This window comes from Seriola lalandi, unplaced genomic scaffold (genome assembly GCF_002814215.2).
Source record: "Seriola lalandi dorsalis isolate HSWRI2012SDOR001 ecotype SW California unplaced genomic scaffold, Sedor1 jcf7180002054795, whole genome shotgun sequence".
NCBI classification, from domain to species: Eukaryota; Metazoa; Chordata; class Actinopteri; order Carangiformes; family Carangidae; genus Seriola; species Seriola lalandi.
The window spans coordinates 32,162-49,034 of NW_019525348.1; the positions used below are offsets into that span (position 1 = coordinate 32,162).

General features: G+C 44.1%; 1 protein-coding gene across 2 annotated transcripts in view; it reads left to right on the forward strand.

Moving 5' to 3' along the window:
* Positions 1 to 16,873, forward strand: part of LOC111669487 (ras and Rab interactor 2-like) — a 41,310-nt gene that overhangs the window by 13,644 nt on the left and 10,793 nt on the right. The window contains exons 3-8 of one of the 2 annotated variants that reach the window (XM_087179193.1): positions 1,598 to 1,698; positions 3,277 to 3,487; positions 4,531 to 4,642; positions 7,894 to 7,966; positions 9,754 to 9,872; positions 13,446 to 15,017. In XM_087179193.1, coding sequence (XP_087035319.1) covers positions 1,598 to 1,698; positions 3,277 to 3,487; positions 4,531 to 4,642; positions 7,894 to 7,966; positions 9,754 to 9,872; positions 13,446 to 15,017 — 2,188 coding nt within the window. The remainder of the gene's footprint in view (positions 1 to 1,597; positions 1,699 to 3,276; positions 3,488 to 4,530; positions 4,643 to 7,893; positions 7,967 to 9,753; positions 9,873 to 13,445; positions 15,018 to 16,873) is intronic. The other variant, XM_023425802.2, reaches the window with a different exon arrangement.

Below are 16,873 nucleotides of genomic sequence, written 5' to 3' on the forward strand. Positions count from 1 at the left end.
TATCAGACTGAGGTATTTAAATTCAAATGTAGCACAGGTGATATGGAGAGTAACAGATCACAAAGGTCATTAGACCTCATATACTCCACCTGTACACCTGTGGTTGACTGGCTTAATGTGCTGAACTACATCAGTGACACAGATCACAGACTTTTGGTTTCCAGCCTCTTGCAGCATTTAGTTACAGGACACACATGAGCTGTCGGTGTTACCATACCTCACAGCAGAGAAGCTATGAAACCTTATCACAGCAGTGTACATAAGGGAAAGATGGAAGATTGGATGTTGTTCTGTCACAACATAGTTTGAGTAAGATGATACATGATCTAACATGAGTTAACATGAGCTAACATGAGTTAACATGAGCTAAAGTGTTAAAATGAGCTAACGTGTTAACATGAGGAACTCACAAGCTATCATGAATTAACATGTGCTAACATGAGCTAACGTGAGTTACCATGAGCTAACGTGGGTTACCATGAGCTAACATGAGCTAACATGAGTTACCATGAGCTAACTTGAGCTAACGTGAGTTACCATGAGCTAACAGGAGCTAACATGAGTTACCATGAGCTAACATGCGCTAACATGAGTTACGATGAGTTACTATGAGCTAACATGTCACATTAATAATGTGGTTAATGTAATCCTGCCATTGTAAATATCTGAGGCTATAAACCACAAGCCACACAGTCAGACTCTGTGAGTTCCTTTAAAACAGTTAATTTCGTCACTGTGCTGATGTGATGTTGCTCAACACAAACATGTCCCAACAACTGGGAAACGAAACACATGAGACCAGTGTCACAGAGAGAAGAATCAGGGTCAATCTGAGTTCCAGGAAGATAAATATAAACAGTTTTCCTATGAAAGTTGTTGCTTAGATATCTAGGATGAGGAGCTCGTTAACTTCCTGCTCTGTCTCGTTAAATCATTTAGAATCAGAGACACACAAACACACGTACACACACACACACACACACACACACCCCTAGTGAAAACAGCCCATGTACAGTGTGAACTGGAGACCTCTGCTGAAAGTTATGAATTAATGAATGAATTTTCTAATAAAAATCATATAAAAACAACCAGCAGTGACACTTTGAAATCCTAATTAACTCAGGATCTGACAAAAACAAAAAAATTAATTAAAAGTCAAATAATAACTTAATGAGACCAAAACATCTCATAATCATAAAATACCCAAAAACAGCAGCAGCAAAATCTGTGTTCAGGTGTGTGAATCCACACACAGACCCAGTGATGTGATTTGATGTAACAGCTGATGATGTTAAATAGCTTTATTTTGATTTGTGTACAGATACATTTTCCGTCAGGTAGTTACTGTGATGATGATGATTATTTTGGACTGATACTATTTTATCAATAATTTTTAACATATCTCACCCTCTACGTGGTCACATAGTTTAGTCATTAATGTTACACACAACTACAGACTTGCAGAAATGAAACCCAGCTCACACCACTAGAAACTAGAAATAGCTAAACACAGTCCTGCAGCTGAACCCCTCTCTCTTCATGTGTCCTGTGCAATCTGATCTCTGAACTGTCATTGACTCTGTCTGTGTCTCTCCAGCTGATCGACTCATTTGCCTGGGAGCTTGGCACCTTGAAGAAGGAGCTGGGGAAACAGCCTAAGCCTGCAGAGGGGGACCACAGCGCAGATCCAGTCTTCAGGTGAGTGTAGTGTGTGATTCTCTTCTGACATCTGGTTTCATGTGGTGCAGTTCCCTGTGACTACCAGCAGAGGACGTTCCTGACCGGCCTCTGTTTGTGCAGTGTTGTGTGAAGAGTAACACTCAGCTGTCGCAGAGCTGTCAGCATTCACTCCCATCAGTCTTTGAACCTGGATATTAACATCTTAAACTGACAGAAAAACCACTGATAATAACCCAATATCAGCTGTGAATAGAACAGTCATCATGTGTATGTGTATAAGATGAAGCTGAATTCCCATCATGCCCTGCAGACCTTAACTAAAACGTTTACTGTTAATTTGTGATGATTAATTCCTCTTCTGAGACTTTGGTCGGACAGAACCTGTTAAGATCTGAGGAGGTGAGACAACCCCACCACCACCACCACCACCTTACTTACTCATAACTAATTGATAACCAACAGATAACCAACTGATGACTAACTGATAGCCAACAGATAACCAACTGATGACTAACTGATAGCCAACAGATAACCAACTGATGACTAACTGATAGCCAACAGATAACCAACTGATGACTAACTGATAACAAACAGATAACCAACTGATGACTTACTGATAATGAACTGATAACTAATTGATAACTGACTGATAACTAACTGGATTTATTGACAGTGTGTCTGTCCTGGTCTGTCTCACCTCCTCAGATCATAACAGGTTCTGTCTGAACAAAGTCTCAGAAGAGGAATTAATCACAACACAAATCTACCGTAATCGTTCTAGTAAAAAACTGCAGGGCATGATGGGAAGAAGTTGGGCAGGGATTTGAAGCAGTCTGTTGGATGTGTTGGAGAGGTACAGTCATGGTTTCCTTGTCCCACTGTTGTTACCAGCGGTCATGGTTCAGTCTGTTTGTTTTTTTCCAGCAGGTGATCTGTCTACTCTCTGTTCACAATGTACAGGTTATAAGATAACTGCTATATGGACTTGAAGCTTCAGAGGGAGGGAGTTTTAGGAGTGTTCACACCTGTGAAACAAATGCTGACTAATTGCTCTGCGTTCATTTGGAGAGCTGAAAGAGACTAAGTGTAAAAACCGCTTTAAAAACTACATGAATAAGAAGCATTCCTCCTAAACGGGGCTGTTGAGTGGAATCATGGGTGAGTTAGTCGTATTCACTCTTACTCACTCTCCAAAGGAGAAGAACTCAGTCAGGGAAAGTCTGTGTAAAGAGCTGCAGCAGTGCATTAATCACCTGCTGAATGCAGGGATTGATTATATTGATTATCATCATTATTTGGATGTGACAGCTGATTGGACCACAGTGGACCACTCCCCTCTGGGTCAGCTGCTGTTGACAGTTGGAGTTGGGTGCTAATCATTGATTCACTGTGTATTCTTCTGTGGTTTTTATTCTGTGTATTTTTGTGGAAACAGTTGTTATGTGAGGAGTGTTCAGTCTCTATAGGTTACAATAATCATAAAGTATATCATGTAAACTGGACTGATCTGGAGTTCAACTGAAATCCTGTGAATATTAAAATGTTGATATAGTGAAACATGTAAAACATGTGACCCTGGTGTGTCCCTGTTTCCAGGCTGAGTGAAGAGGTGGGAGGTCTCTTCCTGCAGCCCTCACCCTGTGCTGGGATCAGAGCAGGACCAGCCGGAGCCAGAGATTCGGGTTACGACTCTCTCCACCGGCGGCTCAGTGTTCTGGACAGGCTGATCCACACTCATGCTGTATGGTTACAGCTGAGCCTCAGCCACCAGGATGCCATGCTCCTCCTGCAGAACCAGGAGGCAGGGGTAAGAGAGCAGCTACGGACCAGAGTGCGAATTATACAATCACTTTTCTCCGGGTGAGAGGGAACCCAGTAAAATTCAGGCATGTGCTTTGGTGAACTGAAGTGATGCAGTCCTTACAGTGTCTTGCCTGTTACACTGAAGCTTTTCAAATAAATGCAGTGGAGTAGAAATTACAATATTTCCTCACTCATGGCATTTGGCTGACCAGTGGTGGAAATATGATCACTCAGTCAGTCAGTCAGTCAGTGACATTCATCATTATGGGGCTGGCCCCTGCTGTTGTGGTGCAGCGGAAAAAGTAAGAGACTAACCGAACCACCACACGGAATGAAAAAATAAACTCTATGTTGGTGTAAAAATGAATCTCTAAACTGTAACTTTAGGCTAAAGTTAGAAACTAGCTAACATTAGCGTTTGTCCATAGATACTTGACACAATCTAATTCAGACACTCTTAAGGTAAGAAAGTAAAGTGTATTAATAAAGCTATATAGTTAGCTACTGCTACTTACAACAGTGTCTGCACAACGCATGGGAGTAGAGATTTGAGGTCGAAAGCCACTGATGGAGTGAGGCAGGCAGACGAGACGTCAGCGAAACGTCAAGTTTAAGAGATGGTACGGTCCACTTTAGGGGTGTCTGATATCATAGTACAAGATTCTTACAGGCATGAAAATGAGAAATATTTTTGAAATATTTACAATTACAGGTAAGAAGATATATAAACATTTCAACCCCCCCTGAACTGTAGTTTTTACCTCTTTTGGGTGGGTCCGAGTCTTAATCAGGGGGTCAGACTCCCCCGGCCCCCCCCATAATTCGAACCCTGTCTACAGACACACACAGGTAGAAACAGTTCATTCAACACAAGTAAACTCCAGCTGTCCTGCTTTCACATTATACATCACATGAGGTAAATACCTACACATTAGAACAAATGTATCCTGTGACCTCCCTCTCCATGTCACCAGCCCTGCACTTACAGAAAGACACTGCTCTTCAGTAATGAGGGTACTGTTCTGATTGGCTTCAATGTCCCTGCAGATGTTTGTGGTGAGGAGGTCAGCCAGCCTGCAGAGAAAGGTCATATCTCTACGTATGGACCAGGACTCTGAAGAACCTGTCAGAGACTTCCCTGTCAGGGAGAGCCAGTACAGTAAGGACCTGTGAACTCTTCTTCATGTGTTGTTTCTCTGTTGTTTCTCCTTCGAGGGCTGGCTCTCAGGTTTCCTGCTGTAGCACTATCATACATTAGACACTGGAATAAAGACAGCAAGTAATCATGGGAAATTCACCCTCTGCAGTGGTGATATACAGTATGTCTGACCCCTGACCCTGTCTGAATAAAACCAAAGCTGTGGAAGTTGGTGTTTAAAAACAGTTCAACCTTTAATGGAGCTGAAACAAAGTGAGCTACCTGGATTACTGAAAAAATAACACTCAAAATCCATATTTTCACGTTTTTTATTATTTCAGAACCATATAACACCCATATAACACCCACGTGTTTTAATGTAAATGGTACGAAAACAAGCAATCATACCCAAAATCCTACAAAACCAGAAAGAAGCAGGAGGACTTACACTACCTGATCTAATCTATTACTGTTACACAGCACTAGGTTACACTGATCTTAACATCTTAGATCTTAAAACAAGAATGAGCCGAGCCGCAGATGGAAACTCACAGAAACCACTTATCAAAATAAACAACTTTTCTATAGAACCAATTAAATGGTAGAGAAGAAAATGCAAAGTACCAACGTCAAGGAACAAGACGACACCTGTCTGAGAGGTTGAGCATGAGACCCAGATGTTGGTCTAGAGAGCTGGATGATGTTTTTGAGGTTTTGTATAATGGAGGAGTGGATTATTTTAAAACATGGCTGATAGACTTAATCTCTTTCATTACCACTGTTATTGATATTTGATATCTGAGAGACAAAGTCCAGAGTAGACCTCTCGGTACAGACCAATCATGCAGTGGAAGTGATGCAGCTCAGCTCGATTAAAGAGGACTGACCCAGATCAGAGGATACAGAGACAGACTCTGACTAGACAACAAAACAGTGTGTGTGCTGGAGTGAGCTTGTGCTGTCAGCACTGTGGTGTCATGGTTTTCTTCTCCACATATCAGAGGTGTCAGTACACTGTCTCTCTGTCAGGTGTCTTCTTACTCTTTCATCACTCTTCTTTCTTTGTTCTATTTTCAGTTATTTAAAAACTTCCTGACACAAAAACCTCAGTGACGTGTTCTCTGCTCTGACGCTGGTCTGTGTGTCAGCACCTCTGATCACTGTGATGGTGTGTTCTGAAGAGAACAGTAAATGCATAGAGAGAGAGGCTTCATGAAGAACATGAATATACCAGTCAGCATCACTGTTCTCTCTGTGTTCTCACATGGACTGTCGTCATTTAACTGCAGTTTGAATTCAGGATGATCTGTGGAGAACCCACTGACTGTTCCCTGTGAGCTTTAAGGTTCTATAAGAGAACATGGGCACTGAGAAACTACATGAACCAGTTTGATTGACAGTTGAAATGACAGCAGAAGCAGAAATGCCATTCTTAACAGTCCATACGTTTTCATTAATGTATGTGAGGCTGATGGAATGACCTCTGATGCCATTAATTTCAATGACACCTCTGTGTTGAACCTGCTCAGTGCTGCGTTGACCAATAAACAGACCCACACACCTGCTTAACACCTGTCAGGTCCTTCCTCTCAGTTATAAACCTCTGAGCAACACACTGTGTTTTCACTGCCGGAAAGAATAAGTTTACCTGTGCAGGTACAGTCTGTACCCTCACAGGTAAACTTATTGACCTATAAATGAGAAGCTGACAATCTGTATCTTAATCAGATTACTGTAACCTGAAGATCATCATATCTTGGTGAATGCAGTGACTGTGAGCAGCAGTGACACAGAGATACTGAAGGTCTGAATGTACATTCACACTGCTGCTCTTCATCCCTCCTCCTCCTCAGCTGTCGTCTGTGTTAATACTTAGATGAGAGGGTTTGCTCAGAGAGGCGGGGCCTCGCTGCCAGAGGTGTAGTGCTATTTGTTTATGTACCAGAGCGCACCTATGGTGCACACTGAATTAATTTGCAGAGAGAGGGGGAGGGGATGAAAATGCAGCAAAGGGCCACCAGTCAGATTCAAACCCATGGCCGCTGCGGTAAGGGCTGAGCCTGAGTGGTATGTGCTCTTCCAGGTGAGCCACCGGGGCACCCCAAGTTGCGGCTCGTTTCTAATGTTATGTTACCACTGTTCCTACAGTGACAAGTTTACATAGATCAGTCACCTAATGAACAGTTTCATCTTGTTGAGAATATGACGCAGCATCAGACAAACATCCACCTCAGTAATATCAGACCATACCATGGATGTAGCAGGTTGTAATTAGCGGTCGGTGAATTAACATAAGTAGTTTTTAGAACCTTAAAGCTCACAGGGAACAGTCAGTGGGTTCTTCACAGATCATCCTGAATCCAAACTGCAGTTAAATGATGACAGTCCATGTGAGAACACAGAGAGAACAGTGATGCTGACTGGTATATTCATGTTCTTCATGAAGCCTCTCTCTCTATGCATTTACTGTTCTCTTCAGAACACACCATCAGAGCGACAGGCTGCAGAGCACATACTCTCTGTAGGTAATCATGGTGCTGACAGACAGACCAGCGTCAGAGCAGAGAACACGTCACTGAGGTTTTTGTGTCAGGAAGTTTTTAAATAACTGAAAATAGAACAAAGAAAAGAAGAGTGATGAAAGAGTAAGAAGGCACCTGACAAAGAGACAGTGTACTGACACCTGATATGTGGAGAAGAAAACCATGACACTGGTAGAAAACCTCAAAGACACAACAGTGCTGACAGCACAAGCTCACTCCAGCACATCTGCATCATTTAACATTTAACCCTTTGTTGTTATGTCATTTTGATTTAACATGTTGATTTTACCAACTTACATAGGCTCATATCTTCACTTCATATTCACATCTGTCTTTGTCTTTGTTTTTAATCTTGTCAACAGTCCTGACAGTCTCTGGCACTAACACAGTTATGTACCCACACTGATGCCACTTATGTCTGTTCATACCCAGGTCTCTGTCACATTAGCTTCAGTGGCAGAAGTTTTGGCTGTGAGTTGTTGTAGTTGTGTGCCAAGTTACCAAGTCTCCTCCTTCCAGGTCAGATCACTACTACCTCTTTGTATTCACTGGTTTAACACTGGTCTCAGCTCTGTCCCCTTCACCACTGAAACATGATACAGAGTTAGAGTCAGTGTGGTTTAGAATGGTAGGAGCTGTTACAGTTTGTGCTCAGTTACAATCAAAGGAGGTCACAGTTTTCTGTAGTCTGTCTTGGTCATGGTCTTCTTCTGGTCTGGTCTCCTGCAGCTTTCTCTCTGGAGGGATCAGGACTGAGCTTTGCAGACCTTTTCCGTCTGGTGGCTTTCTGCTGCATCAGCAGGTGAGTTCATCACTGCAGTTACTCACCACTACACAAAGAGGTGCAGACTAGAGAGCTTGAGGAAAGAGAACACAGCACAATGTTCCACAAAGAGATGTATGATAATAATAATAATAGGTTGGTGCATCATGGGAAGTTCCCCAGCAGTCTGGGCCTATAGCAGCATAACTAGGGGAAGGTTCAAGCAACAAAGTGTTTCTACAATAACTTTTCTTACAGTAAATTTCCTCCTTGATTAACTCCTTGATTAACACCCCCCATAATTTGAACCCTGATGTAGAAAGTCACATGACTGAGTGGTGACTTTCTTCTCCAGAAATCTTAGAGAGAGGGGAGGTTAGATACAGATTTAACACCTGGATCAACATTTTTAAGAACAAGAAGAAGCTACTGTAAAGGACTGTGGTACAGTTTGTTAATGGTGAACAGACTGCACTTATATAGAGCTTTTTCTAGGCTCATTGACCATTCAAAGAGGTTGACACATTCAGATAGCACTTTTCTTTAGACCACACACAAATTTACACACCAATGGTGCATCAGGGGCAGTTTGGGGTTCAGTATCTTGCCCACGGACACTGTGACGTGGATAATCCAGGAATCGAACCGCCGATCTTCCAATAAGTGCACAACCCACTCTACCTCGAGAGCCACAGAGCGAGCATATCCAGTACAGAAGATCTAGATCTGACATTGTATAAGAAATTTTATATATAAAAGTACTAATTTGCTGTAATCGTGTGATCCAAAACACTCAGTGTTCATTTAACAACATTACTCTGATAGAGTCATTGGGTTGGAAAGAGTTTTAAGTTCAACACAACAAAACTACAAGCCAGAAAAAGCAAAGGAGGAAATGTGAAGGATGTTTTATCTAAACCAGGAAGCAGAGATTCATTTTTAGATGTTTAAGAGTTAAAATAGAAAAACATGACTGCTGCATGTTCCACTGTAAATACTGACTCACAATCTGTATTCATTCATTCAGTTCATTCCTGACTCTTTGTTGTGACAGGACAATGAGATGTTCAGCAGTTTAACCGGAGGTCAGAAGATTCCTTCAGTACAGATAATAATGTGTCACCTACCAGGTTTAAAGTGACAAGCTCTTTATAGTTAACCTCAGCTGTAGATAATGGCTGTTCTATTGCCACAGTGAGATCAGATTCTCTGTAAAAAAAAAAAAAAATCTTAGTGGGTAACATGGAATTAAAAAAAATAATGTATTTATTTTATTTATTTATTTATTTTTTGATTATGGAAATGAGAAAGGCCATACTCACAAATATTTTTTATCACATTATCTCAAGATAACAAAACTTGTTACCTCGAGATAACAAGATATCAACAGAAAACGAGTTTTGTTATCTTGAGATAATGAGTTAAAAAGGTATTTGTGAGTATGGCCTTTCTCAGCTTCTATAGTCAACACCGTAACAGGGCACTTTTGACATTTTCATACTTAAATACATGTTCAGCTCAGCGTGGTGAATTTATTCTTTTAAATGTGCTTCTGGAAGCCATGCGATCAACTACTGCAGTTTCTCACATTCAAAGGCTCCAGTTTTCTTTTGCTGTCACTGAGAAAAGATAACATGTGTAGGTGTCATTTCTAGCTGTGGTCAAACCTCTGGAAACTAAAAGCTGTGACTTGTAAAACGCCTCAGGTAAGGAGAGCTCAGACACATTACCCTACAGCTGAAGACACTCCTCCTCTTCAACAGAGTGACTCACACGCCATTTTCAGCCCTGCCCTCTCTCTCTCCTGGTCTCTCTCTTGCACTCAGCTCTCTCTCTCTTTCTCTGTTTCTCAGGGACGTGTTGCCCTTCACTCTGAAGCTTCCAGACGTCATCGCCTCAGCCACAACGTCTGCAGACCTGGAGGAGGTCGCTAAACTTGGACCAGGTCTGTTATACATATCATTGGGGGACAAACACACACAGGGCAGTCTGAAAGTGGAGTGTTAAGTTTACTTATTCCAATTTAGATAAAAACACAATACATAAAAACAACATGATTCATGCTGAGACAGAGTCTTTTATTCTGAAAGAATCGGCACATTAACACGTGTAAACTCAGTCAGTCATGAGTCTAAGTCATGTGTGCAGAGGTGCAGTATCACTGCATCCTATTGTGTTTGTTATAACTCTGCAGTCAGCTTCACGTCTCTGTAGACAGAGGTGCTCCTGCCTCCTACCACATCTGTTGTGTGTAAACCAGTCAGTGCTCCAACCATCCACTGACATACCAGTGGTTAATGTCTTACCCCCAGGCACAAAAGTCTGGTCCAGGCCCAGATCTGTGCCGCTTGGCAGGGTATGGACTCAGGCGTCAGCTGGGCGCCTCTGGAGCTCCTCCCGCTGCAGAGGGCCTCAGTGGTCTAACAGAACCATACCACGGACCTAAAACACCGACACCTCCATTTCCAGAGAGTGTGGAGTAACTGTTACTGTAATGAAGACACACATATGATCATTGTCTTTTATTTTGAGAGTAGACTGATACCTGCTTCCTGTAACTTAAACTCTAGAGTTTTGTTCTATATTTAGCTGAGGTATGAACAGAGTTTTGAACCTGTGGTGGTGTTCACTCCACCCTTCTTTTAATGACCTCCACACACAGACTCTCAGTCCATTCAGGCTGAGTGTGTGACTCAGCTCTGAGCTGACAGACTGAGTCCGAATGACACAGTTATGTGATGACATCCTCATTTAATGTGGCTCTGAATGATACACAGAGATGTTCCCTCTGTTGTATTCCTCAGTGATTACTACAGGGACTATGTAAGAAGTGGGCGTGGCTTGAGGTGCCACAGGTACAAATCACTTTTGCTCCACATTTCACAGAGACATTTGGTACAAAAGTCAGTGCGTGCAGAACTTGCCATTTCAGACTAGAAGATTCAAGCAGTTGTAGTTATTGACACAAAAAGTATTTTTGAGAAAATATTTTTACAGATGTGCAACTCTCATTGCATGAATTCACATTATGATTTGCAGATGTACAAATTTTGTCCATGACTTCACACTGCAGCAACTGTGACCTCAAATTTGCTGATACACAACAAAGAACTGTGTGTGTGTGTGTGTGTGTGTGTGTACGTGTGCGCGCACGTGCGTGCGTGCGTACGTGCGTGAGAACAGTAGTGCTGGGTCTTGCTCTGCGTGTACCTGTGTGAACATGCTTTCATGTTTTACTGAGTAATCATTAATTCTGTAGAAGCAGAAGAAGGAAAACAAAGTGTGAAACATCTTAAACACACAGATCTCAAATCTGATCTGAAGATAGTGACAGTGTAACAGTCTGAGGAAAAGGAGAAAACATCAGCAGAGAGAGAGACAGTAAACAAGAGAAGGAGGGAAACAGGAGAAACTTTGGTCTCAGCGTCAGAGAGAAAAACTGAGAGGGGGAGGGAGAAAGGGAGGAGCACAGCTCACCCGCACACACATTAACGAGTGAGTCACAACAGAGAGAGTGAGGCAAAGAGTTCAGTCTCAGCTTGTGCAGACACAGCAGTGTATCGTCTTCAGCCCCGTCAGACCAGTACAGAGACGTTAGACTGAGATCAACAGGAGCTGTGATCACAGTGAGTACTGAGGCCTCTCTGCTCTGTGTCTGGCACTGCTGTTCCTCATGGCCTATTGTCTCCACTGGTGTTGGTCTGTGTTGTGTTGCTCTGTCTGGTACGGCATGGAGTCAACAAACACTTGTGTTAAAGTCTTTCTTGTGAGCTTGAGAACACACCCTGACAGGCTGAGCAGCATGTAGAGGTTTAAAGAGCTATAATTATATAAAGTTATAATAAAAGGATCTGTAGTGTGTGGTCGGAAGTAGACGAGTTAACAGGTCTGTCTATCTATTTATCCGTCTGTCTGTCTGTGGCATTAGTTATTGTTGTTATTAATTATAGTGATTCTACAGTGGGAGGCTGCTGCAGTAACTGACAGACTATGGTGATGTCACAATAATGATCAGTGTTAATTAGTGTGTTCAGTAAAAAAAAAAACACTGGTGACAGTATTTCGAGAAAAGCTCAGCGAGAGAAACTTGCTATTGTGAGTCAGAAGCCTTTATGGTTCCAAACAGGTCCCAAATGCTTCACATCACTGATACTCTGAGCTGAGCTAATCTCATTAGCTTCGTTTTGGTAACAGACAAAGTTGGAATTTATGTTCCTCACATGCCACAACATACACTGTAATTACACTGTAATTATTTAGTTCACAAGCCTTAAACATTGTAAATGAGATTTTAAACAATAACACAGCAGCAACTATTTTCTATGTAAAGATATAGTGGAGGAATTGCATCCTGAGCAGAGAACAAACTTACACTCCCTCTGTGTGTGTTATAATCTGACTTTTTCTGTTCTTTGTCTTGGTTGCCGGTCTGGTAGAGCATGCATGTTAGTGCACGTATGTTCATGTGTGTTAATGCATGTGAGTCCTTACTGTTAAACATTGCTCCTCCCCACGTTTATAAATACGCAGGCTCCGCCCACAGGTGATGATGACACAGTGTAGTATGCGTCCAGGTGAAAGTGACCTTCCAGAATTTCCTCCACTGAAGGAGAAACCATGTTTTCATCTAAAGGCGTCAGACAAAGCGAGAGATCAGACCTGAGCGCAGGTGGACTGGACTGAGGACTTCTGGCTCAAATCCTGATCGGCCAGTGGATCGTCAAAACAGCCCCGAAAGTTTTTATAGTCTTTACCAGCTCCATCAGTGTCATTGATGTGGCTGGTCCCAGTGGATCTGTCAAAGACTGACTTTCTTTCCCACTCTGACTGTGGAGCCAATCCTGGTCTGGTTTACTGGGAGGAGAACCCTATGAGCTGCTAAAGGCTCCAGCTGGACCCAGAACAGTTTTTTCTTCTCCTCCATGTGTCAGTAACTTATGGTTCATAATGTTACATGTCTGTTTTCATTAGTGACTGCTACAGTAGACATGATAACGTTATCTAACTTGCTGTTAGTGATATTATAAATGTGTTCAGCAAATGTTGCTATCGCTAGCTGGCTAACTGTCATCATTGCTGTGGAGCATATCACAGCTATGCTAGCGTGAGCTAATGGTTGTGGCTGGATTGTTTTTGTTAGCTCTCGTGTTCACAGGGAAACTTTATTCAGTTGAGCTTGTTGTGTGTTTACTGGGCTCCGTAACATTTTGCTGACTGAGAACATGAAGGGAGGGGGGGGTGGTGGATGAGTTGTGGCCGACAAAGCGTTGTTTTGGTCGGATATACTGGTGGTCTAGTGCGACATCTAGTGGCGAGTATGATCGTTTATAGAACCTTTAAAAAACAAAATGAGCTCTGTAACGAATTGGTGTTCAATGACTGATTTTGTCTGAAAGCTTGAAAAAAGACCTCAGTCCACAGTCTACTACCTGATGTGGATGATGTCACTGTTAACCTGAGGATCAGATCTATCCAGCTCTTATATGTTGTATCATATTTCTCTCACTGTGTCTTCCAGGCTTCTGGGACACTCAGCTGTGCCGCAGGAGGAAAGACTCAGTCCCAGTGTCAGTGACATCAGCTTCTGACAGACTGCCCTCCCCTGCCCAGACATCAGTCTCCTTGGCGACAGGGCACTCTCGGCTTCAAACTCGCACCCCAACTGAGCTCGAGTGTTGCCAGTCCAATGGAGCACTGTGCTTCATCAACCCCCTCTTCATAAAGGTCCACCAACCACAGAGCGATCAGAGCACCACCCCCGACCCCTCTGACACAACACAGCAGGGCCTGAGGGAGTACCCTGTCATTAACAACAGGGACGGTCCTCAGGTGTGGAGCTCAGGTCTCAGAGACCCGCAGAGCCTCATCAAGACTACAGACCTGCAGGACGACACCAGTCACACCAGCAGCAGTCAGAAGCAGAGTGCTGCAGAAGCTGTGTCCCGGTCCCCTCCCCCTCGCCCACCCCCTCCACGTTTTGTTTCGCGGTGCTCAGCCCCCCCTGTCCGACAGCGCAGCATGCCAGAGAAGATCTCCTGGATCAACATCCCCAAAGAGAAGGCGGAGGAGAGAGAGAGGGGCAGCAGCCTCCTCTCTCGTCTGGGCTCCTCACTAAGCATCAGCCCCTCGTCTTCCCCACCCAAGAGACTCAGCATCAGCTCCCCCATATCCATCTCCCGGCCCTCCCTGCCCCTCTCTCTGTCGTCCCTCTCCTCCTCTCCACGCCGGGCCAAGGCCTCACCGTCATCGAGCCAGGAGGATGCTCAGTGCCACCTGGCGCTGGAGGAGCAGACCATTGAGAAGGCCCTTATCAAGGCCAGACTGTCTCAGAGTTCTGGTACCAGATCCAGCACCCAGGACTCCAGCAGTCCTCCACAACAGTCACTGATGACAGCCACGAAGCAGTCGGAGATACCAGGAGAAGAAGAAGCAAGTGAGGACTGCAGTGGGGGGGGCCAGCGGTTGAGTGACATGAGCCTGTCCACAGACTCTTCAGACTCTCTGGACTTCTCTCAGTCCTCGGTCTTCTTCCTCCCCCCTCTTCATGACCCCAGCCCCCCCACTGCAGCTGACCTTAACACCCACCTCCCCCTCTCCATCCCCCCGTCCCATCTGCCTTACTGCAGCATCGAGGATGATGATGATGACGACGACGACGATGAAGATGAGGCCGACTATGGTGTCAGCCTTGAGAGCGACCAGGACCAAGACCAGGACCTGACCATGGTGCCACCGGGACACCGCACCAATCGACGGCCCAGTGCCGGCGCTCTGGTCCTGCAGAAGGCACTGCGAGGTCACCTGCGTAAGATGAGCGGCGTCTTCAACTCCCTGCTGACGCCTGAGAAAAGGGCAGTCCGCCGGGTCCTGGAGCTGTCCAGGGACAAGGGCTCGTACTTCGGCTCCCTGGTGCAGGACTACCTGAGCTACATGGGCGAGGGGGCAGGCACCCAGGCCTGGCAGGGCTACGCCTCTGGACTGGAGCTGCTGCAGACCCTCCGCCAGTTCATCACTCAGATGAAGAGCTACCTGAGACAGAGCTCCGAGATGGAGCCGCCCATCGAGAGCCTGATTCCTGAAGACCAGATCGGTGAGTCCCAAAGATCCGGTTCTAGTTCTTATGTCTGTTTGGTCACTCCTCTTCTGTCACTGTTACCTCAGTGTCAGCTGTATGTTGTGTTCCTGTAGGTCTAGTCTGTTAGATCGCTGCTGACATTTGATCTTCATGACCTGGTCCTCCCCTCAGCAGGAGGAGGAGGGGGAGTCATTTCTGATCAGAGATATTTTTAGGAAGTGTAAGTGAGTGATGTCTTTATGTTGGATGCAGAAGCAGCAGTTTCACTTCAGTGGGGAAAACTCGTCCTCACGTGTTTTCAGCTGAACGTCTGCATGTGTCGACAGTCTGGTGCAGTCATCAGGCTCTTCTAAGTTAACTCTGTGTTGTCATGTTGTTAGTGAGTCAGTGTCCATGTGAAAAACCACGGAAGGATAGGTGAACACAAAGTCGTCATCTCACCTGTTGAAACAGATTATCTGTAGACTATATTTGCATTTCTCTTTGATGGCTCTTTATTATATCCATCCTTTATGGTATTTCACAAAACCATCACAGAAACATGAAAGGGGAAAACCACACACACACACACACACACACACACACACACACACACACACCTGCCGGAAGAGCAGCCTGAATCATTGAGGCAGGACTCAGAGACTGTGTTGGACCTTGGACAGAGAGACATGTAAACAGAGCACAAAGAGGGTTTTGTCTCGGGAGGAAGAGGCTGTTGAACCCTCCCATTTCTACTGGTCCTGTTCACTGCTGGGAGTCTGAAGTCATGGGGGGGGGGTCTTTGTATCAGTAGCCATCATATAGCATTATGCTGACATTTTACATTGTAATGTGATCTTTTAGCCAGATTTTAATAGTTTTTATGTGATTGTGACACTGTCAACTTCTGTTGTGTGATATCATTCTTATTAAAGGGCCAGCCAATCAGTTTACACAGTCCACAGAGAAATGCACACAGCCTGTATTCAGAAACTGAGCCTTAAAACCAGCCATCGGGACTTCTGACGTCACAGAACAGAAGAGAGGCTCAGAGCCTCCTCTCTTCTGATTGGCTCACAGACCTGTTGTTATTAGAGCTCCAGAGAGAAGCCTGAGAGAGGAGATGTAAAACTACAATAAGATGATTTTTGTTTCTTAAAACCACAAATATTTCTTCTCATGGATCAACACTTCAAATATAACACAGGAGAAGAATAAAATGTGGAGCTTTAAAAGTTTGATGTTTGAATGACAAAGAAAATAAAATAAATGTAAAAGACAAACATTTAGTATGTAACTATATTTCTCTGATGTCCGTGTGTGTGGTGTCATGGCTGCTTTATCTTGTGTCTGTTCTCTGTGACCTGTTTTCCTCAGAGATGACACACTGGGAAAGGTTTAGTTCTTGGAATAGTTGCTCAACATTCAGTTGTGACAGCTTCAGTGTTTACTACTCAGCTCAGAGTCCGCCCAGCCCAGATGGTTGTGAGAGGCTGCATGCCAAGTCATGCAATCCAGCTCCAGGTCTTTATACCAGCTCTCCAATCAGGGGGTGAGGATCTGAGGCGTGCCCCCTTCTCTGTCCCCCTCTCTGTCGGCTCTGACCCTCTCTCTCTCTTTGCCTTTATGAGCCAGTGTTGTTTGTGCAGGACTGTTGATGCTTTCATTGAGTGTTTCATGTGCTGACATCAGGGAGTCTGGTGACATAAAAACATGATGTCTGTGCTGAGGCAATGTAGGGAAATAAAAATTAAATAAAAAATGTCAAACACATTTCAGAGGCATCAGTCACAGGCTGCATGGAGGATGTTGTTGTTGTTATCGGTGACGTGTGTGTATGGGTTAGGGTTTGTTGATTCCACTCTCATCCAGCTGTTCAGTATGAAGCTGGA